General features: G+C 39.8%; 1 protein-coding gene across 2 annotated transcripts in view; it reads right to left on the reverse strand.

Moving 5' to 3' along the window:
• ARL15 (ADP ribosylation factor like GTPase 15) overlaps positions 1 to 22,588 on the reverse strand; it is a 526,064-nt gene that overhangs the window by 307,881 nt on the left and 195,595 nt on the right. For both annotated transcript variants that reach the window (XM_049863688.1, XM_049863679.1), the window contains one exon: positions 16,403 to 16,547. In XM_049863688.1, the coding sequence (XP_049719645.1) occupies positions 16,403 to 16,547 (145 nt within the window). The remainder of the gene's footprint in view (positions 1 to 16,402; positions 16,548 to 22,588) is intronic.

Here is a 22,588-nt window from a genome sequence, read left to right on the forward strand (position 1 = left end):
GGTCTTTTCTGTCTTTTCAGTAGCCTCTTGCTTTCTTCATGGATGATGTCTTTGATGTCATTCCACAACTCATCTGGTCTTCGGTCACTAGGGTTCAATGGGTCAAATCTATTCTTGAGATGGTCTCTAAATTCAGGTGGGATATACTCAAGGTCATATTTTGGCTCTCGTGGACTTGCTCTGATTTTTTTCAGTTTCAGCTTGAACTTGCGTATGAGAAGTTCATGGTCTGTTCCACAGTCAACCCCTGGCCTTGTTCTGACTGATAATATTGAGCTTTTCCATCCTCTCTTTCCACGGATGTAGTCAATTCGATTTCTGTGTGTTCCATCTGGCGAGGTCCATGTGTATAGTCGCCATTTATGTTGGTGAAAGTCTTCCTTGTAGGCATATGGATAGTATCCTATCACTGACAGCATATTATTTCAGGATAGATTTTGAAATATTCTTTTTGACAATGAATGCAATGCCATTCCTTTTCAAGTTGTCATTCCCAGCTTAATAGACCATATGATTGTCCAATTCAAAATGGCCAATGCCAGCCCATTTCAGTTCACTAATGCCTAGGATATCGATCTTTATGTGTTCCATTTCATTTTTGACAATTTCCAATTTTCCTAGATTCATTCTTTGTACATTCCACGTTTCGATTATTAATGGATGTTTGCAGCTGTTTCTTCTCATTTTGAATTTGGCCACACTATTTTGACTAGATCCACACTATTTTGTCCAATTTTGAGCCTGAATGCTGGTGATTGGAGAAGTAAACACACAAACCTGATAAATGCACTAATCTACTCTCCCTCCTACTCATAAATAAGCCAACACAAATCACCAAAATAAGTGTTCTTGTGTCTGCACTAAACTGACTTCTTATTAATGCAATAAAAATTATAGCAAGACTTTAGAAAGTACTTCTTTAATAGATGTTATTAATAAAATTGAGAATTCAGGAGGTGAAGGAAAATGTCCAACTGTCTTGGCCATGATAGTTTCATCTGTTTCTTCTCCTTCTTCTTTTCCTCCTCCTCTCTTCTTCTTCTTCGTTAACAAATCCAGTCTTTGATTGTTATTAGGGGTCATCAAGTCATTTTTGACTCATAGTGACCCCATGAGACAGAGTAGAACGGCCGCATAGGATTTTCTTGGCTGTAATCTTTACTCCTGCAGAGCTGCTGGGTGGTTTCAAACCACAACCTTTTGGTAAACTGTTTGCACTACCACAGCTCCTTTGCTGCTACTTCTAAAAGTAACAGAACTGTCATCTCTCCAGAGGGAGGCAGCGTGATGATGTGACAGGAGCACTGTCCTAGGAGTCTTAGCCTCAGGTCTTAGACTTACTAGTCAGTTTTTTTTTTTTTCTTGTCCTAAGATTCCATTATTAAATTCAAAAAGACAAAAAGAGACAACAATAACAAGTGAGTTGATTATCAATGGCTCTTAGTATTTGGCTGAAGGCCTCACGGGTAGGTCTCCCCAAGTTCCATTTAAGCAACTTGATACCTGAAACCTAAGTTGCTCAGTCACTTTTTCCTGGCCTATTGAAGCTACATTAGTAAGACTGAAATCTCCCATAAGGTCTAAACCCACAATTTTTAATAAATATATGACTTAGTGAATCTTTGGGGAAATAATTGTTTGCATAGCTTTTTAGTCTTCCTTTTTCAGTCCTTAAATCCAATAAAACCTATGATACAGGGGAGATGGATATGAAATTTATCATGCAGGGAAAGCATTCCTGGAATTGTAACAAAATCAGTTTTGGGAGTGAGGCTAGTCTATTTTTATTCATAGCGTGGAACACATGAGTATTTTACTTGGACCAACAGACTGAACCCCCGCCCCTCTACACACACATACACAAGTTGACATGCATACACACAGACACGTGGTTTGTGCTTCTGAAATTCCTGGGTCACTCTAAGGAACTGCTGAAAGGAAAGACATTCCACAGATTTGTTGGCCTTGACCTGGACTAAGGGCATGATTTATGCAGTGGCAGTTTTGTGATGTTTGGACAATAGTCTAGTGAAATTCCTCTAAATATGATTTCAACATCATAAAAAGAGATTTAATCTACTGGCATTTATAAAACAATCCTTGAGCAGATACCAAATTTTGACGTTCTAACTTGTTTCTCTTGTTAACTTAACACATATGCAGATAATAAAGTTATTTAAATGTCTCATTCGAATTTCCATGAACTTTTTCTGTGTTTTGTTCAAATCATTATGATCTGTTTCTACTTTAACTGAATGACATACTACTTGAGAGCTTTTCAACTGCAGCAATATATACCTCTAGGAGATTATTTTTAACCTTTTTCAATTTCAAATACTTGGTTTTCTCTAGGTTGTTATCCATGTTGCATCAATATATTATTCTAAGATCTTAGCTTCTACTTCCCTGGATTAAGAAGAAAAAAAGTGAGTATTTGTGTAATCTTTAGTTTAACATCCCCTCTTATCAACAAATAGAGTCAAGTCACTCACTCTGGGCAGAGTTTACTCTTGTTTCTAGACCAAGATGCAAGCTACCCAATTTTTCTTTCTCCACTAGCAGGTCTTGCTTTCTGTAGGATTTCTTGGCCCTTTGAGTTGTGACAATTTAAGTATCTTAAAAAAAAATTATGTCAAGTGTGAAAGATTGCTGAAGTTAACAATCCAGTAAAATTTGGATTCCCTCTCCTTCTGAAGAAAAGGCAGATGTTTTTCCCTTGCTGAAATTAGATGAACAGACCCTTCTTATGATAAGCTTTTATTTTAAGAAACTAACTTTTAAGGTAGTTCCTCTTTTAGACTCTCCAAAATTCTTCCAACAAATATTTCATTTTTATCTAGCATTCCCCCCACAACTGTATTTATTTTGTTGTTGTTGCTGAGAATATACACAGCAAAACATACAGCAATTCAAAATTTCTCCACATATAATTTGTGACATTGATTACACTCTTCTAGTTGGGCCATCATTCTCACCCTCTTTTTCTGAGTTGTTCCTCCTTCATTCATATAAAATCACTCTCCCCTAAGGTTCCTATCTCATCTTTCGATTTGCTGTTGTCAATGTGATCACATATAGATAGCTCTTAAAAGAAAATAACACTCAAAGTAGACATTTTTTACTAGTTAAACTACTGTTTTAAGACGACTTCAGAGGATATTTGTTGCACAGTGTCTAGGCTCTTAAAAGCTTGCAAGCAGCCATCCAAGGCACAACAATTGAACTTTACTCACCTGGAGCGACAGAGGGAGGAGAACAGTCAGGAGTAGGAGGAGGATCTGGAATGCATGGTTAATTGCCTCCATGATCAACTGCCTCTTTTGTCCTAAGACCAGAAGAACTGGATGGTGCCCAGCTACCATCACTGAACATTTTGATCAATGATTTCATAGAAGAATCCTGATCCAAAGGGGGAAAATGTAGAACATCATTTCAAATTCTCACGGACTCCAGACTTCCTGGAGCCATGAAGGGTGGATGAACCCCTGAAACTACTGCCCTGAGATAATCTTTAAATCTTTAATTGGCCTTTTACTGTCAAAACATTATAGAGAATTAAAAAAAAAAAAATTCACCCATATTTCTGCCACCAAAAAAAGCACATTTTGATTTTTCACATGTTCTTTTCCAGTTTTTATTCAAATGCATAGTATTGCATGGTTTACTTTTAAAGGTAAATATTACTTTCATTCTTTACTGTTCTGCTCAAGAGTGTGCTTATTTGCCAATCCATAACCATTTCAATTGAAGTAATATAATTTAATTAACAAACTCTCTTGTTGAAGGAAGTTCAAATTGCTTTAAAGTTTCAGTGATTACAAAAAATGTTGCAATGAATCTCTTTGTGCATATAGTTCCTTTTGAATTGCTTGCTGAAAATAATTCCCAGTGGCACAATTGCCAAGTTAAGGGGTGTGAATATTTTGGTGATCTTGACCACAAAAATATTTATATGATTAATTTCTGTTCAAGAAAATGAACCTACCAATTACAATGTCACTATAAGCATAGCAATTCTACTACAATCATACCAGTAGTGGATTTTTAAAGAAACAAATTTTTGATAAACCTAGTAAGTAAAAAATTAACATTTTCTTTTTATCCTCTAATAGAGTCATTTCCATTTATTTGTTTGACATTTAAAAAATATATTATCTCTTTGTGGACTTAGCTTAATTTATCTATTAAATTCTTGATGCTATTTGTAAATGTGACTGAATTCTTTTAAGTGGCATAGCCTTAAACTCTCACTTGTAATATCTGATGTAACTATCTCAAAAGAATTGTTTTCTTTTTATATTTATCTTGTTAATTTAACTCTTCAGTAATTCCAAAATTTTATATAATTATTACAAGTCCCCTGATCTTTTCCTGTGTATATTATTCTTAGACCTCCTTCTCCAGCTATTTTCTTGCCTTCCACAATGAATGATCAATCACAGCCAAGTATTCATTTTTTCTGGAGCTATCTAGGATATCTAAACATAAATGCACATCCTTCATTTCTTCTTTTAGTTACTATTTCTTGCTATTGGGCTTTATCTCACTTATTTTAGTATCTTCCTCCCATCTCCTTGGCTCTTCCTCAAGTACACATTCATGCGTGCACACACGCACTTGCTATGAACAGAAAGAACTCTGTACCGGGGTGCTAAGTTTGAAGATGCTAGCAATGCTCAGTACAAACTCTGGCACTCAATTTTTTTTCTGGGTTTTTAAGTGTTTTTGAGGGTCAACGATAACTAATATCAGCCTACTTGGCTACCCTCTGTTTCCTATCCTCCACGCCTCCTCTACCATCACTGAGTTGATTCTCTGAGCTCTTGTTCTCTTTATTAGCTACAATAACCACACAAACTCAACCAATAGTCACCTTTGTCTTCTTTCCTACATTCTTACTTCATGCCTCTTTTACCTAACTCAGAATAATATTATTATTACTGAGCCTTTTCGTTGACTCATACGGAGCCTAAGCTTTGTTAAAAACAGTCTTCTCTTTACCCCTAAATTTTCTTCCTCCTAACATTAGCAAATAGAGCTTTCCCTTCTCTTATGACTCCCTCCTAACACAAGCTTTGCTTCCTCAGAATGCTATTAGACCACTACTTCATGGCGACCTCTTAATAACCTCCCACCAGAAATCTATGACATCTGTTTATTTATGGCCCTCTACACTCCCATCTACAAACTTTGAGTGTTCGCTTATCTACCTGAATGAATTCAAGACTTGGTTCACAGTTGTCCACTATACCTTACCTTACTCTATTCTTAGGAACAACAGTATCCAAACTATTGGCCAAAGCCAGTTTTTAGATCTCCAAAATTATCAGCTGAAATTCACATCAGTTATCTCTAATTTATTGCCATAAAGGTCCAGATTCCATCAGATTTTCTATATAAGGGATAGTGTCATCTGTGAATAAAGGTAGTCATATTTATTCTTTATCAATCTGGAATTCTTTTCTTTCATTTTCTTGCCTGACTGCACTGGCTATGATCTCTACTACAATGCTGAATAGAAGTGGTGAGAATGGATGTCCATGTCTAATTCCTGATCTGAAAGGCAAAGAATTCAGTCTTACCATCAAGTATGATGTTAGCTGTAGGGTTTTCATAAATGTATTTTAGTGGAGGAAATTCTCTTCTATTCCTACTTTGTTGAGAATTCTTATCTGTTGAGATACTCATATGTTTTGGGTTTGTTTTTTTTTTTTTTAGTTAATATTGTGAATTATATTGATGGATATTTTAATGTGAAACCATAACAGGGCATACAAATTGGCCTTGTTGTTGTTAGGTGTTGTCGAATCGGTTCCAACTCATAGTGACCCTATGTAAAACAGAACAAAACACTACCCAGTCTTGTGCCATTCTCAAAATCATTGCTACGTTTGAGCCCACTGTTGCAGCCACTGCGTCAATCCATCTCATTGAGGGTCTTCCTCTTTTTCACTGACTCTCTACTAAGCATGATGTCCTCCTCCAGGAACTGGTCCCACCTGATAATATGTCCAAAGTACGAGGGACGACATCTTGCCATCCTCGCTTCCAAGGAGCATTTTGGCTGTACTTCTCCCAAGACAGTTTTTTTTTTTTGTCTGTCTTCTGGCAGTCCATGGTATATTCAATACTCTTCTCCAACACCATAATTCAAAGGCATCAATTCTTCTATCGTCCTTATTCACTGCCCAGCTTTTGCATGCATATGAGGTGACTGAAGACACCATGGCTTGGGTCAGGCACATCTTAGTCCTCAAAGTGACACCTTTGCTTTTCAACACTTTAGTCTTTTGCAGCAGATTTGCCCAATGCAGTTCATTGTTTTTCTTGACTGCTGCTTCCATTGGCATTGATTGAGGATCCAAATAATATGAAATCCTTGACAACTTCAATATAGTCTCCATTTATCATGATGTTGCTTATTGGTTCAGTTGTGAGGATTTCTGTTTTCTTTATGTTTAGTTGCAATTCATACTGAAGGCTGTAGTCTTTGATCTTCATTACTAAGTGCTTCAAGACCTTCTCACTTTTAGTAAGCAAGGTAGTGTCATCTGCATATCACAGTGCGTTAATGAATCTTCCACCAATCCTGATGCCACATTCTTTTTCATATAGTCCAGCTTTTCAGATTATTTGCTCCGCATACAGACTGAATAAGTATGGTGAAAAGGTACAACCCTGCCATGCACCTTTCCTGATTTTAAACCACACAGTATCCCTGTATATTGTTCAAATGACTGCCTCTTTGTTTATGTACAGGTTTCTCATGAGCACAATTACATGTTCTAGAATTTCTATTCTTTGCAATGCTATTCATAATTTGTTATGATCCACACAGTCAAATGGGCTTAAACAACACAAATTTATTTTTTCACAGCTCTGGAGGCTAGAAGTCCAAAATCAACATGTCAGCAGAGTCATCACGCTATCTCTGAGGCTCTAGAGAAGAATCCTTCTTTGCCTCTTCTAGCCTTTGGTGGCCCCAGGTGTTCCTTAGTTTATGACAGCATAACTTTAATTTCTGCCTCTGTCTTCACATGGTATTCCTTTCTGAATGTCACTTTGTGTCATCTCTTTTATAAGGATACCAGTGATCGGATATAGGGCCCATCCTAAATCCAGATGGTATCATCTCGAAATTCTTAACTAATTATATTTGCAAGGACCCTATTTCCAAATAAGATCACATTTTCAGGTTCCAAGTAGACATATTGAGGGTAGGTGGCTGGAGGGAGGGCACTATTCAACTCATTGCATCAACTCTACATTCCTGGCATGAAGTTTATTTGTTCATGATCTATTACCCTATTAACACACTAATAGGTTTAATTTGCTCGATTTTTGTCTAGAATTCTTACACGTATATTCATGAGATATATTGGTATATAGTTTTATTGTAATGTCCTTGTTTACATTTGTTATCAAGATAATGCTTGTCTTAAAGGAGGTGCTGAGAACTATTCCTTCCTCTTTGCTTTTTAGCATTATAAAAAGGTCCTTTGGAGCAATTTATCCACTGCAATACATCATTTGATTTCTTGGCTTCTGCATGCATGGGTGTTGATTGTGGATCCAAGTAAAGTGAAATCTTTGAAAGCTTCAATATTTTCTCCATTTACCACGACATTGCTTATTAGTACAGTTGTGAAGATCTTTGTTGTCTTTATGTTGAGGTGTAATACACATTGAAGGCCATGGTCTTTGATCTTCATCAGTAAGTGCTTCAAGTCCTCTTCACTTTTAGCAACAAGATTATGTCATCTGCGTATCACAGGTTGTTAATAAGTCTTCCTGAAATCCTGATGCCGCGTTCTTCTTCATATAGTCTGGCTTCTTGGACTGACTGCTAAGTATTCAGATTGAATACGTATGGGAGAGGATACATCCGTAACACACACTTTTTCTAATTTTAATTCATTCACTATCCCATTGTTCTGTTTGAACAAATGTCTCTTGGTCTATGTACAAATTCTGCATGAGCAGGATTAAGTGTTCTAGAATTCCCATTCTTTGCAATATTATCCAGAAATTGCTATGATTCACAGAGTCGAATGTCTTTGCATAGTCAATAAAACACAGGTAAACACCTTTCTGGTATTCTCTGTTTGCAGCCAAGATCCATCTGACATCAGCAATGATATCTCTCCTTCAATATCCTCTTCTGAATCCAGCTTAAATCTCTGACAGTTCCCTGTTGATGAACTATTTCAACCATTTTTGAATTATCTTCAGCAAAATTTTACTTGTGTGAGATATTAATGATATTCTTTCACAATTTCCACCTTCTGTTGGATCATCTTTCTTTGGAATGGGCAAAAATATAGATTTCTTACAGTCTGTTGGCCAGGTAGCTGTCTTCCAAATTTTTTGGCATAGACTAGTGGGCACTCCCATTTTTGCATCTGTTCGTTGTAACACCTCAAATGGTATTCTGTCGAGTCCTGGGGCTTTTTCTTGCCAATGCCTTCAGTGCGGTTTGGAATTCCTCCTTCAGGACCATAGGCTCTTGATCATATGTTACCTCCTGAAATGGTTCAACATCGATCAATTCTTTTTGGTACTGTGACTCTGTGTATTCCTTCCATCTTCCCTTGATGCTTCCCGCATTGTTTAATATTTTTTCATGTTTGGCATAAGTGGTTAGTATGTAAATTTGACAGTCATATTAAGTTGTCTTCCTTGAAGACGCAGGATTTTATGCTATCATTGTACTTCAGGATGGATCTTGAAATACTCTTTTGGATGATGAATGTGATACCATTTGCCTTTAGGCTGTCATTCCTAGCACAGTGGACCATATGATTTGATTGCCCAATCTAAAATGACCAATACCAGTACATATTAGCTCACTAATGCCTTAGATATCATTCTTCATGCAATCCATTTCATTTTTGAAGACTTCCAATTCTCCTAGATTCATATTTTGTACAATCCACATTCCGATTATTAACAGATGTTTGTGGCTATTTCTTCTCATTTTGAATCATGCCACATAGGCAGTTGAAGGTCCTGAAAGTTTGGCTCCATCCAAATCATCATGGTTGACTTTACTCTGAGGAGGCAGCTCTTCCCCAGTCATATTTTAAGTAACTTCCAACCTGACAGGCTCATCTTCCGGCACCATATTAGACAATGTTCTGCTGCTATTCATAAGGTTTTCGTTGGCCAAATTTTTTTAGAAGTAGACCATTAGGTCCTTCTTCCTGGTTTGTCTTAGCCTAGAAGCTCCACTGAAACCTGTCCACCCCAGGTGACCATGCTGGTATTTGAAATACCAGTGGCATTGCTATCACATGACAGTAACACAAAAGCCACCACAGTATGACAAGCTGACAGACAAGTGGTGAACTTTGTTTGGGGCTGGATATTTTTTACTCCCATCACAATTCAATTTAATTCACCTATTTGGCCTGTGGAAAAAACAGATGGATCTTGCAGAATGAGAGTTGATTATCAAAAACTTAACCAGGTGGTGACTGTAATTGCAGATATTGTTACAAATGTGGCTTTATTGCTTGAAAAAACTTATATATCCCCTGGTATGTGGCCAACGGATCTGGCTAATGCCTTTTTTTCTCCACACCTGTTTCAAAGGACCACCAGAGCAGTCTGCCTTCAGCTAGCAAGGCCATCAATACACCTACACTGTCCTATCTCAAAGTATGGCAACTCTCCAGCCCTATATCACAATTTACCCCTCAGGAACCTTGATTACCACCCCCTTCCATGTGATGTTACTGTGGTCCATTACATTGATGACATTATGCTGATTGGGTGTAGGAAGGAAGAAGTGTCAATGGCTCTGGATTTATCGGTAAAACATTTGTGTGCTAGAGGGTGGGAAATTAATCCCACAAACACTTGGGTACCTTCCGCCTCAGTGAAATTTCTAAGAGTCCAGTGGTGCAGGGCATGTCAAGATATTTCTTCTGAAGTGAAGCATGAGTTGTTACATGTGGCCCCTCCAATAAACAAAAGGAGGCGCAATGCTAGTGAGTCTCTTAAGATTTTGAAGGCAACATACATCTCATTTAGGTGTGCTACTCTGGCCTATTTATCAAGTAACTCAAAACTGCTAGTTTTGAGTGGGACCCAGACCAAAAGAAGGCTCTGCAACAGGCTCAGGCTGCTGTATAAGCTGCTTTGTCACTAGGGCCATATAATCTGGCTGATTCAATGGTGCTTGAAGGGTCAGTGCCAGATAGAGATGCTGTCTGAAGTCTTTGGCAGTCCCCTACTGGTGAATCACAGCACAGATTCTTAGAGTTTTAGAGTAAAGCTCTGCCATTCTCTGCAGATAATGACTCTACTTTCGAGAAACAGCTTTTGGCTTGTTACTGGGCCTTAGTAGAGACTGAACATTTAACCATGGGCCACCAATCACTATACAGCCTGAGCTACCCATCATGAACTGGATGTTGTCTGACTCATAGAGTTATCAAGTTGGACATGCACAGCAGTACTCCATCATTAAATGGAAATGGTAAATACTAGATCAGGCTTGAGCAGGTCCTGAAGACACAAGTAAGTTGCATAAAATGGCCCAAATGCTCATGGTCTCCACTCCTGTCACATTACCTGTCTTCTCCCAGTCTGTGCCTATGGTCTCATGGAGAGTTCCTTATGATCAGTTGATCGAAGAAGAGAAAACTCATGCCTGGTTTACAGATGGTTTCATGTGATATGCAGGCACCAGTCAAAAGTGGATAGCAACAGCATTGCACCCCCTTCTGGGACCTCCTTGAGGGATATTGAAAGTCCTCTCTCAATGTGCAGAACTTCAAGCAGTGCAACTGGCTGTTCACTGTTCACTGCTGCTCGGAAGGAGAAATGGCCAGATGTGCAACTGTATACTGATTTATGGGCTGTCACCAATGGTTTGGCTGAATGATCAGGGACCTGGTAGGAACATGATTGGGAAGTTGGTGACAAGAAGTATGGGGAAAAGGTCTGTGGATAGATCTCTCTGAATGGGCCAAAGAACTGAAGATAGTTGTGTCTCACATGAATGCTCACCAAAGGGTGACCTCAGCAGAAGAGGATTTTAATAGGATGATGCATTCTGTGGAAACCAATCATCCTCTTTCCCTAGACACTCCTGTCATTGCCCAATGGGCTCGTGAACAAAGTTGCCATTGTGGCAGGGATGGAGGTTATGCATGGGCTCAGCAACATGGACTTCCACTCACCAATGCAAACTTAGCTACAGCCATGCTGAATGCCCAATCTGCTAGCAGCAGAGACCAATAATGAGTCCTCAATACAGTACTAATTCTTGAGGTGATCAGCGAGCAACCTGGTGGCAGGTTGATTATATTGGACCACTTCCATCATAGAAGGGGTAGCCTTTCATTCCTATTGGGATAGGTTCTTACTCTGGATATGGATTTGCCTTTCCTGTATACAATGTCTCTGCCAAAACTACCAACCATTGACTCACATAATGCCTTATCTACCATCATGGTATCTCACACAGCATGAATTCGCATCAAGGGACTCACATCACAGCAAATGAAGTATGGCAATGGGCCCATTCTCATGGAATTCAATGGTCTTACCATGTCCCCCATCACCCTGAAGCAGCTGGCTTGATAGAACAAGGGAATGGCCTTCTAAAGGCACAATTATGGCACCAGCTAGGTCGCAATACCATATAAGGTTGGGGCAATATTCTTCAGGAGACTATAAATGCTCTAAACCAGTGTCCATTATATGGTGCTGTTTCTCCCATAGCCGGATTCACAGCTCCAGGAATCAAGGAATGGAGATAGGAGTGAAACTGCTCACCATTACCACTAGAGGCCTCCTGGCAAAAGTTTTGCTTACTGTCCCTGCAACTCTATGCTCTGCAGCTCTAGAGGTCTTAGTTTCAACTGGAGAAATGTTCCCACCTGGAGACACATCACTGATTCCATTAAACTGGCAGTTAAGAATGCCACTGTCTTAGTCATCCAGTGCTGCTATAACAGAAACGCCACAAGTAGATGGCTTTAACAAAAAGAAATTTATTCTCTCACAGTCTAGTAGGTTAAAAGTCCAAATTCAGGGTGTCTGCTTCAGGGGATGGCTTTCTTTCTTTGTCAGCTATGGAGGAAGATTCCTTGTCCTCAAACTTCTCCTGGTTGAGGAGCTTCTGAGGCACAGGGACCCCGTGCCCAAAGGATGTGCTCTGCTCCCGTGCTGTTTTCTTGGTGGTAGGAGGTCCCCAGCTCTCTGTTTGCTTCCCCTTCCTTTTATCTCTTGAGAGCTAAAAGGTGGTGCAGGCCACACCCCAGGGAAACTCCCTTTACATTGGACCAGGGATGTGATCTGGTAAGGGTGTTACAATCTCACTCTAATCCTTTTAACATAAAATTATAATCACAAAATGGAGTACTGCCACAAAATACTGGGAATCATGGCCTAACCAGATTGATACACACATTTTTGTGGGGACTTGATTCAATCCATGACAGCCACCCAGCCACTTGGGCTTCTCATGCCTCTGGATCAACAGGCAAATAAGGGAGTTAGCATATTGGCTGGTGTGACTGACCCTGACTACCAAGGGGAAATCAGATTGACATTTCAAATGGAGGTAAAAAAGAGTATGTTTGGAATACAGGAGATCCCTCTGGATGTCTACTATTACTACCATGCCCTGTGATTAAAATCAATAGAAAACTATAGCAACCCAATTCAGATATGACTACTAATGGCCCAGGATCTTCAAAAGTGGAGGTTTGGTTCACCCTGCCAGAAAACAAACCACGTCCAGCTGAGATGCTTGCTGAGGATGAAGGAAATACAGAATGGATGGTGGAAGAAGGTAGTTCTAAGTACCAGTTACAACCACATGAACAGTTGCAGAAACAAGAACTGTAAATGTTATGAGAATTTCTCCCTTGTATGTGTGCATCACATATTTTTGTTTTCTTCACTCATAAAATATAAGATGTAAACAGGGCTAGTGCATTTTTGGTTGTATGCATGTTAGTTGTATCATGTTAGGCATAAGTATGCCTCTGTAATTGTCTTTATTTAGAGCTTGTGTACAGTTTAAGGAGCTGTGTACAGGTTCCAGCTGAAAATCAGCAGACTGTGATGATTAAGGTTGTGTGTCAAGTTGGCTATGCCATGATTCTCAGTTATGTGGCAGTTATGTAATGATGTAGTCATACTCCATGATGTGATCTCATGTGATCAGCCAATCAATTGTAAGGGGAGTTTCCTAGGTGGCATGGCCTACCTCCAAAAACATATGGACATTCTGTCAAAGCTTGCTTGCTTGCTCTGGATCCATCATCTAGCTCAGCATCATCTGATCTCTGGTTCTTGGGATTTGAGCCAGCAGCCTGCTGTCTTACCTACCAACGCTGGATTCATCAGCTTCCACGGCCGATGAGCCAACAGCCTGCCATCTCACCTGCCAATCTTGGATTCTTCAGACCCTACAGCTACAGGAATCAGGAGAAGTCTTTGGCCTGACACTTGACGCATGGACTTGGGACTTGCAGCCTCTCCAACCATGTGAGTCATTTCTTTCAGATAAATCCCTCTCTCTATATATATATCCTTCACTGGTTTTGCTTCTCTAGAGAGCCCAGCATAAGACATTGTCTTAGTTATCTAATGCTGCTATAACAAATACCACAAATAGATGGTTTTAAGAAACAGAAATTTATTCTCTCACAGTTTAGGAGACCAGATGTCCAAATTCAGGATGTCAGATCTATGAGAAGGCTTTCTTTCTCTGTTGGCGCAGGAGAAAGGTCCTGGTCTCTTTGAGCTTCTGCTCCTGGGCAATCTTCATGTGGCTTGGCATCTCTCTTATCCCATCTCTGATTTCTTGCTTGCTTATTTAATCTCTTTTATATCTCAACAGAAATCGACTAAAGATACAACCTAATCTTTCCTCACTAACATAACAAACATAACCTAATCCTTGTTAACATAACCTACTCCTGCCTCATTAACACAACTCATTCACAAATGGGATATAACCAGAGGCTGAGGGTAGAATTTACAACACATATTGTTCGAGGACACAATTCAATTCATAACATTCCACCACATTTTGGCCCCCCAAAATTCATGTCCTTGTCATGTGTAAAACCCATTCACCCCATCATATCATCCCAAATGTCTTAAATCGACTCCAAGTCCAAAATCTCATTTTCTGAAGCATCTAAATCAAATATGGGTGAGACTTCAGGCATATTCCATCCTGAAGCAAGATTCCTCTTCATCTGTGAACCTGAGAAATCTAGAATACAAGTTATCTGCTTCTAAAGTACAATGGTAGAACAGGCACAGGTAGACATCTCCATTACAAATGGGAGAAATTGGAGGAAAGAAGGGACAACAGGTACCCAGCAAGTCCAAAACCCAGCAGAACAAATCACATTATTTCTTAATACTTGAAAATAATCCTTTGTTCCCTGAGACCAGTTAGGCAATGGCCCTGCCCTCAGACTCTGGGTGCTAGCCATGCTCTCTGTGTGGAGGCCTCTCGGCCCTGGACTTCAGTTCCACCTTCCAGGCCCACTGGGATGGCAACTCAGCTCCCTCAGATTTGGGCAGCCCTATTCCCCCTAGTCCACCTGAGTGGCGACCCCATTCCCATGGCCCCAGCAGGACCCGTTATTTTGTCCCTTTGGCGTGGCAGCCCTGCCCAGTTAGCTTTGGGTGGTAGCCCCTTTCCCCTGGCACATCTTAAAGGCAGCCCCACACTCCATGTAATGGTTAAGACTGTGTGTCAGCTTAGCTGGGCCATGACTCTCAGTCATTTAGCAGTTATGTAATGATGCAGATGGGCAGTTTTGTAATGATGCAGTTTGGTAGTTATATAATTTGACAGTTATGCAATGATGTAGTTATCCTCCATTATGCGATCAGCCAATCAGTTGTAAGGGGAGTTACTATGGGTGTGTCCTGCATCCACTACATATATATGGACGTTCTGGCAAACTTCAATTGCTTGCTTTTGATACTACATCTGGCTTGTCATCATCTGACCTCCAGTTCTTGGGACTTAAGCCAGTGGCCTGTCAAATTGCCTGCTGATCTTGGGATTCATCAGCCTCCACAGTCTGTGAGCTAGCAGCCTGCCACCTTACCCGTCAATCTTGGATTCGTCAGCCCCTGCAGCTACATGAGTTAGGAGACACCTCCAGCCTGAGGCCTGACCCAGAGACTTGGGACTTGACAGCCTTTACAACCACATAAGCCATTTCCTTGAGATAAATCTCTCTCTCTCTCACTCTACATACATACAAACACACACACACACACACACACACACACAAAGACAGAGAGAGATACACACATTTATGCTTCACTGTTTTGCTCTCTAGAGAACCTAGCCTAAGATACTCGTGAACCGAGCTGGCAAAGATCCGACTCTCTGATACCTAGGAGGCTCGTCCCCCGCCCCTTTGAGATCCAGAAGACCATGGTCCCACCCTTGTTGGACGTTGGATATTTTTGTCTTCTGTAAAGCTTTCCAATTTTCCCAGGCAGTATTTTACCCCACCCCTTCCTCATCAGCTTTTCTGCCATTAAAGCACTGTTCTTCATCTTCTACAACAGTTCTACATTTATTTTCTCTAATTTGTACCTTTCTTTTCTCCTTCACTGTTAGAAGAAAAAGAGGAAGCATTGGGAGTAGCAAAAGCCCTAGGCTATCGTTTCTCAGCTACTGACATTTTGGGCTAGATAATTCTTTGTTGTGTGGGCTGCCTCGCGCATTGCAGAACTTTAAGTGGCACCACTGGCATCTACCCATTAGATTCCGGTAGTGACCCCTACTTCTAGCTGTGACAACCAAAAATGTCTCCAGATATTTCTGGATGTTCACTGGGGGACAAAATCGCACCTGATTGAAAACGACTGCCTCAGGCTGACTTTCCTTTGCCAGCTTAGGAAACAACAGGGTAACTTGATGAATGATCTCTTACATAGACTACCCTCTGGGTAAAAATAATGAGAGAAGATTCAGATGATATCTTTGATACTGTTTAGAGAGTATATGATCAACAAAAGAAGGCTAGAGTGACATTTCATAAACTGATGACACTTGTTGGGCCTGAGACAAATTCATTCAGTCACAGTAACACAGGATTGGTTTGTTTTAATATTCTCCCGAGGTTGACTTATTCAGTTATCACTGAAACAACCAGCCAGGGGGATACAGAGTACAGCAATTTAATGCTCTTCAGCCCTCTTTAAATCTTTTTTGCAAACAAAATATGGTATTTAAAATTAAAATAAATAAACTGACTGAATCCAAAAACAGGAAGGAGGAATGGATGGGAAATGAAACGTACGGAACGAGAGGCAGAAATCAAACAAATAGCATAAGAAACTAGAACTTCTTGGGGATGAGAAAGACAAAGGGATAGAACCCTGGCGCAACACCCACCTGTGGTCGACACGACGTTCTCAGGGCTTTCGCTACACAGCTTTGACAACAAACTGGTCTTGCCAGAACCCGTGAGTCCTATGCAAACCAGGTCATATTCGGGTCGTGCAGGTGGTGGTCCCTTGCAGCAGAGTGCTCTAAAACACTGCCAAGAGAAGGAGAAAACAAAAAAACAGCTCTTTTAGAGAAGACTGTGGAAACATAATTAGTAACATTTAAAATAAATAAATATTAATAAGTAATAAATTCACAGAAAGTCCAAGCTACACTTTTCGAAAAACAAGTCTCCAGGAATCGGCAGATTACCACTTGAGATGTTTCAACAAACAAATGTAAAACTGGAAGCACTTACTCGTCTAGGCCAATAAATTTGAAAGACAGCTACCTGGCGAACTGAATGGGAGAGATCAATATACGTACTCATTCCAAAGTAAGGTGATCCAGCAAAATGTGGAAATTATTGAACAATATCATTAATACCGCACGCAAGGAAAATTTTGCTGAAGATCATTTTAAAACCGTTGCAGTAGAACATTGACAGGAAATTGCCAGAAATTCAAGACAGATTCAGAAGATGACGTGGAATGAAGGATATCATTGCTGATATCAAATGGATCTTAGCTGAAAACAAAGAATACCAGAAAGACGTTTACCTGTGTTTTATTGACCACGCAAAGGCATTCAACTGTGTGAGTCATAACAAATTATGGATAACGTTGCGAAGAATGGGAATTCTAAAACACTTAATCATGCTCATGTGGAACCTTTACATAGACCAAGAGGCAGGTGTTTGAACAGAAAGAGGGGATACTGCATGGCTTAAAATCAGGAAAGGTGTGCATTAGGGTTATATCCTTTCACCATCCTTATTCAATCTGTATGCTGAACAAACAATCTGAGAAGCTGGACTATATGAAGAAGAACTCAGCATCAGGACTAGAGGAAGACTCATTAACCATTAACAACCTGTGATATGCGGATGACACAACCTTGCTTGCTGAAAGTAAAGAGGACTTGAAGCACTTACTGATGAAGATCAAAGACTACAGCCTTCAGTATGGAGTACATCTTACAATAAAGAAAACAAAAATCCTCACAACTGGACCAATAAGCAACATCATGGTAAGTGGAGAATATATTGAAGTTGTCAAGGATTTCATTTTACTTGGATCCACAATCAATGCCCATGGAAGCAGCAGTCAAGAAATCAAAAGACGCATTGCATTGGGTAAATCTGCTACAAAAGACCTCTTTATAGTGTTAAAAAGCAAAGATGTCACCTTGAGGACTAAGGTGTATCTGATCCAAGCCATGGTATTTTCAATTGCCTCATACGCATGCAAAACCTGGACAATAAATAAGGAAGACCAAAGAAGAATTGATGTATTTGAATTATGGTGTTGGCAAAGAATATTGAATACACCAGGGACTGCCAGAAGAACGAACAGATCTGTCTTGGAAGACATACAGCCAGAATGCTTCTTAGAAGCAGAGATGGCAAGATTTCATCTCACGTACTTTGGACGTGTTATGAGGAGGGACTAGTCCCTGGAGAAGGACATCATGCTTGTTAAAGTAGAGGGTTGGTGAAAAAGAGGAAGATTTTCAACAAGAGGAAATAACACCGTGGCTGCAACAATGGTCTCAAACACAGCAATGATTGGGATGATGGTGCAGGACCAGGCACTATTACGTTCTGTTTTACACAGGGTCACTATGAGTCAGGATTGACTGGATGGCACCTAACAACAAGTAGTTAAATAACTTATTAATTATAAAGAGAAAAATGGTAACTTTAAAGTGGTAAAACCTGGCAGACACCAACCACCTTAATCAAGTCATCAATGTTAACATCTCCAGGTATGAGACACATAGGAACTCCATAGTCCACCCTTCTGCTGTGATGGACGCACTGCCAAGTGTACAATAGCATTATGCAGCCTTCCTGCCAAAAATGGACATTTGAATCTAAGCATGAGGAAACTTCAGACAAAAGCAACCTGAGAAGACGACTGCCAAAAAACTGGTCTGTTCTCCGCTAAAATATCAGTGCCTTAAAATTCAAAAGGAAGATGAGGACCCATTCCAAGTTCAAAAAGACTAATTAAGCACAATAATGAAATGCAACATTTCCAGATTGGATCCTGACTCATGAGGGAAAAATGCTGTAAATGACATTTTGGCAAAATTATTGTTGTTGTTGTTAGGTGCCGTTGATTCGATTCCAACTCATACTGACCCCATGGCAACAGAACGGAACACTGCCCGGTCCTGTGCCATTCTCAAAATCATTGCTATGTTTGAGCCCATTGTTGAAGCCACTGTGTCAATCCATCTGGTTGAGAGTCTTCCTCTTTTTTGCTGACCTTCTAACTTTACCAAACGTGATGTCCTTCTTCAGTGACTGGAGAAAATAGCATATTAGATAATAGTATTGCATAATGTTAAACCTCCTGGATTTAATTATTACACTGTGTTTATATAAGAAAAGTAAATATTAGAAAATACACAGTTAAGTATTTAGAAATGAAGGGTCTTGATATCTGCAATTAACTGGTTCAGAAAAATTCTAAATCTCCATCTCCATTTCTTTATCTAAGTAGTCCTTGGGTGACGCAATGGGTTAACGCACTCGGCTGTTAATGAAAAGGTTGGAGGTTCAAGTTCACCTAGAGGCACTTTACAGGAAAGGCCTGGTGATCTAATTTTAAAAAATCAGCAACTGAAAGCTCTTTGGAGCACAGTTCTACTCAGATACACATGGGGCTGTCATGAGCCGTAACCAACTTGAATGCAACTCTTAAATCTCTATCCCTATATGGGGACAGTGGTGAAGCAAACATGGCAAAATATTAGTGACTGGGTGAAGCTAAGTGAAGAGTATATAGGAAAATTCTTATACTAGTCTTATAAATCTTTGAGATCATTTCGAAATAAAAAGTTTTTAAAAATCATCAATGAGAATCACTGCCTAGAAGGTCGTTATTAAATTGTTTTGAGTCACCTCATCTTAGGGTGCTATGAACTGTTGTATAGTCTATGCACCGCACAAGACTGTTTACTCTGCGAGGGTTAAAGACAAGGAGATTCGAGATATGGGATACCATTCATGCAGTTTTTATTAGTTTTGAGAATCTTTTGTACATGTTCTAAATGTCCATCTTTTCCCTTCCTATTTCCTTGGTGTCTTTGCCAACTTTGGTGATATTACTTAATTGTTGTTGTTACCACTTCACCTTTTTTTGATCTTTACTTATTCAATATTCATTTACCAAACCAAAAAAAAAAAAAAAAAAGACCCGTTGCCATCAAGTCGATTCCAACTCATAGTGGCCCTACAGGACAGAGTAGAACTGCCCCATAGGGTCTCCAAGACGCAGCTGGTGGATTTGAACTTCCAACCTTTGGGTTAGCAGCCAAAGGCTTAACCACTGCACCACCAGGGCTCCATCCATTTGTTAGGGTCCAACTGTATGCCAACTTTCATAAAAGAAAGAAAGAGCAAAAGGAGGGAGGGAGGAAGGAGGGAAACTTCTGGGTCATCTAGAGATCATGACAGAAGAGACCTATAAAAAGCCTGAGCTGATTCTGCTCATTCAGAGAAAATCCCAGGATTAATTGGCTGTCATGCTCTCATAAATTAAGCTTGACAATTCCTCCCTCTCACTTTTCATAACTAGTCAGTCAATAAGTTTGGTCCATGTGACCTCTGAAATAGTTCTAGAATTTGTCCCTTCTCTCCAGCCTCAGCTACCATCACCTGGAAAACATCAACATTCTCCCAACTGACCCCAGCATATTTTCTCTTGCCTTCTCTATTCTCCACACTGTAGGCACAGTAATCACTTATTAAAGATGTTATCTGTTTATATCTGCTTAAACCCCCTCAGTGACTTACCACTGCTCTTGGGTCTAAACCCTTACTATGGTCTACAAGGCTCTCCACAATCTGCTCCAGCCAACCTCTCCAGCCTCATCGCCCATCACTCTCCATACTTTTTCCCTCTCTGCCCCCATTCTAGCCATGCTGACTCTCCCTTACCTCAAGGCATTTGTGCATACACTTCCCTTTTCTCCCAACTCTTGGCTTAGCTAATTCCTCTTCAGCTTTCAGGCCTCAGCTTAAGAACCCTTCCTTAGGGCAGCTGCTTTGATGCTGAGACCAGGTTAGCAATTTTTGTCCAGCTCTCACAGCACCTTGGTGAACTCAGCACACTGAGGATTACAGTTTCTTATTCACCACCAGTCTGTGAGACCCATGTCTGTCCACCTTCATCCCAGAATCTCCAGTGCCTAGTGGAGAACCTGGCATAGAATCTATTCTCAATAAGTAACTGTTGAATGAAGAATAGATGACATTTACATTTCACCTAAAAAAAAAGAAAATGCCAAGGCTAATGGAAGCTTGATCTATGATCTCTCTCTTTGGGGCCCCTCGGCTTCAGAAAAATAGTGTCAAGCTGAAAGAAACCCTTCACTTGCTCACTTCATTTCATTGCCAAAAGTTATTCCAGTTCCATAAAAAAAAAAAAATTGGATTCAATCTACAAGATCTTCTTAGTAGGATAAGGCTTCTTTTTGTCCTAAATTCACTTTTCCTTGGCTTTTAAGAAGCTCTGCCTACTTCTGGTTAACAATGCTATGATCATCTAATCCATGCTCCTCATGGATTTATTAACTCTAACCATATTTCCTCTAGTGTTTTCAAGCCCAAGGAGTCGTAATTATTCTAATTTGCCTTCATATAGAACCCCTCCTACTCCTTTGTCCTATTAGTTGCTCTTCTTTGGCCTTACTTTAGTTTCATTATGCTTTCTCCAAAAAGATTAAACAGCATTCTAGATGCCAACACATAACATCCCAGATTCGTATGAAGACTGGCTGATATTATCTGACTTTTTGCAGCCTTTTTTCCTATCCGGAAACCCTGGTGGTGTAGTAGTTAAGAGCTGTGGCTGCTAACCAAAAGGTAGGTAGTTTGAATCCACCAGGCGCTCCTTGGACACTCTATGGGGCAGGTCTAATCTGTCCTATAGGGTCGCTATGACTTGGAATCGACTTGATGGCAACGGGCTTTTGGTTTGTTTTTTTCCTATCCCTGACAAAACGAGTCTCCCCGGTATATGATGAGAGCTTTCTAAGAGTTTTATTTTATTTGTTTATTCCCTAAAAGATACCCACTGGCTAGCTAGCAGCTACTGACACTTAGGAGAGCTCAACCAGGTACAACTATGACAGGCAACTAGTCCACAGTCATATCTCTTTCTGGACTGCTTTAGTCCTTGATGATGAAACCTGTCTTGTTCTGGAGACTTCCATTTTGCTCAGCTCCCCTGTTAGAATTTCCCCAGAATCTCTCCTCGTGGGAGGCTGGCCCAACTACCCTGGTCCAAATTACCATTTTAATCTTAAAAACAAAAATGAAATTGTATGTGACTATTACACTGCCCTGTTTAAATTACTTATACATCAATATTACTCAACATATTTTTCCAAAAGTTCCACAATTTCATGTTCATGTTCTTTTAAAAATTCACAGTGTAAAAACTTTGTAGTCACGCCCAATCTAGTGGACATTCTACCCCACTCTCTTCTTTTCTCACCTATCTGTATTCTCTCCAGTAATGCCATCTCTAATCTCATGGTTTCAATCATGTAGATAGTAAAGATACCCAACATGACATCTCCTTCCCAACCTCTTCCCTGAATTCCAGGCTCTGCATTTCCAACTGTTCTGGAATAACCCCAACTAAATCTGAAAAAAAAAACAAAAAACTTCCCCCAAAACTACAGGCTATGGAAATGAGGTATTTTGACTGCTAAAACATAAAGGCTAAATTGACACTTATTACAAAGCAGAATCTCTGAAATAAATAAATAAGACTATGGCTCACAAAAATGGTGTCAGATTTTGAGCCAACTAAATAAGACCTTTAAGAATATGCTTAAAATGAGAAATGTTCATGTTTTTAAAGTCAGTTCCTTAAAAATGGCATTCATTCTTTATTTGCTTTTTCTTTTAAAATTTAATGAAGCTTTGGATCTCTTACTCAATTTACTTAAAATTACTCATTTTGGCCTCCAGACTATACTGTACCAAAGTTCATTGTGTTTGTCTCCTAAAGCAGTTCTCGCATTGTTAAGAGTAAGCCCCTTTCACTGTTGTACAATGCTAAACACAATGCT

This window comes from Elephas maximus, chromosome 2 (assembly GCF_024166365.1).
Source record: "Elephas maximus indicus isolate mEleMax1 chromosome 2, mEleMax1 primary haplotype, whole genome shotgun sequence".
Classification (NCBI taxonomy): Eukaryota; Metazoa; Chordata; class Mammalia; order Proboscidea; family Elephantidae; genus Elephas; species Elephas maximus.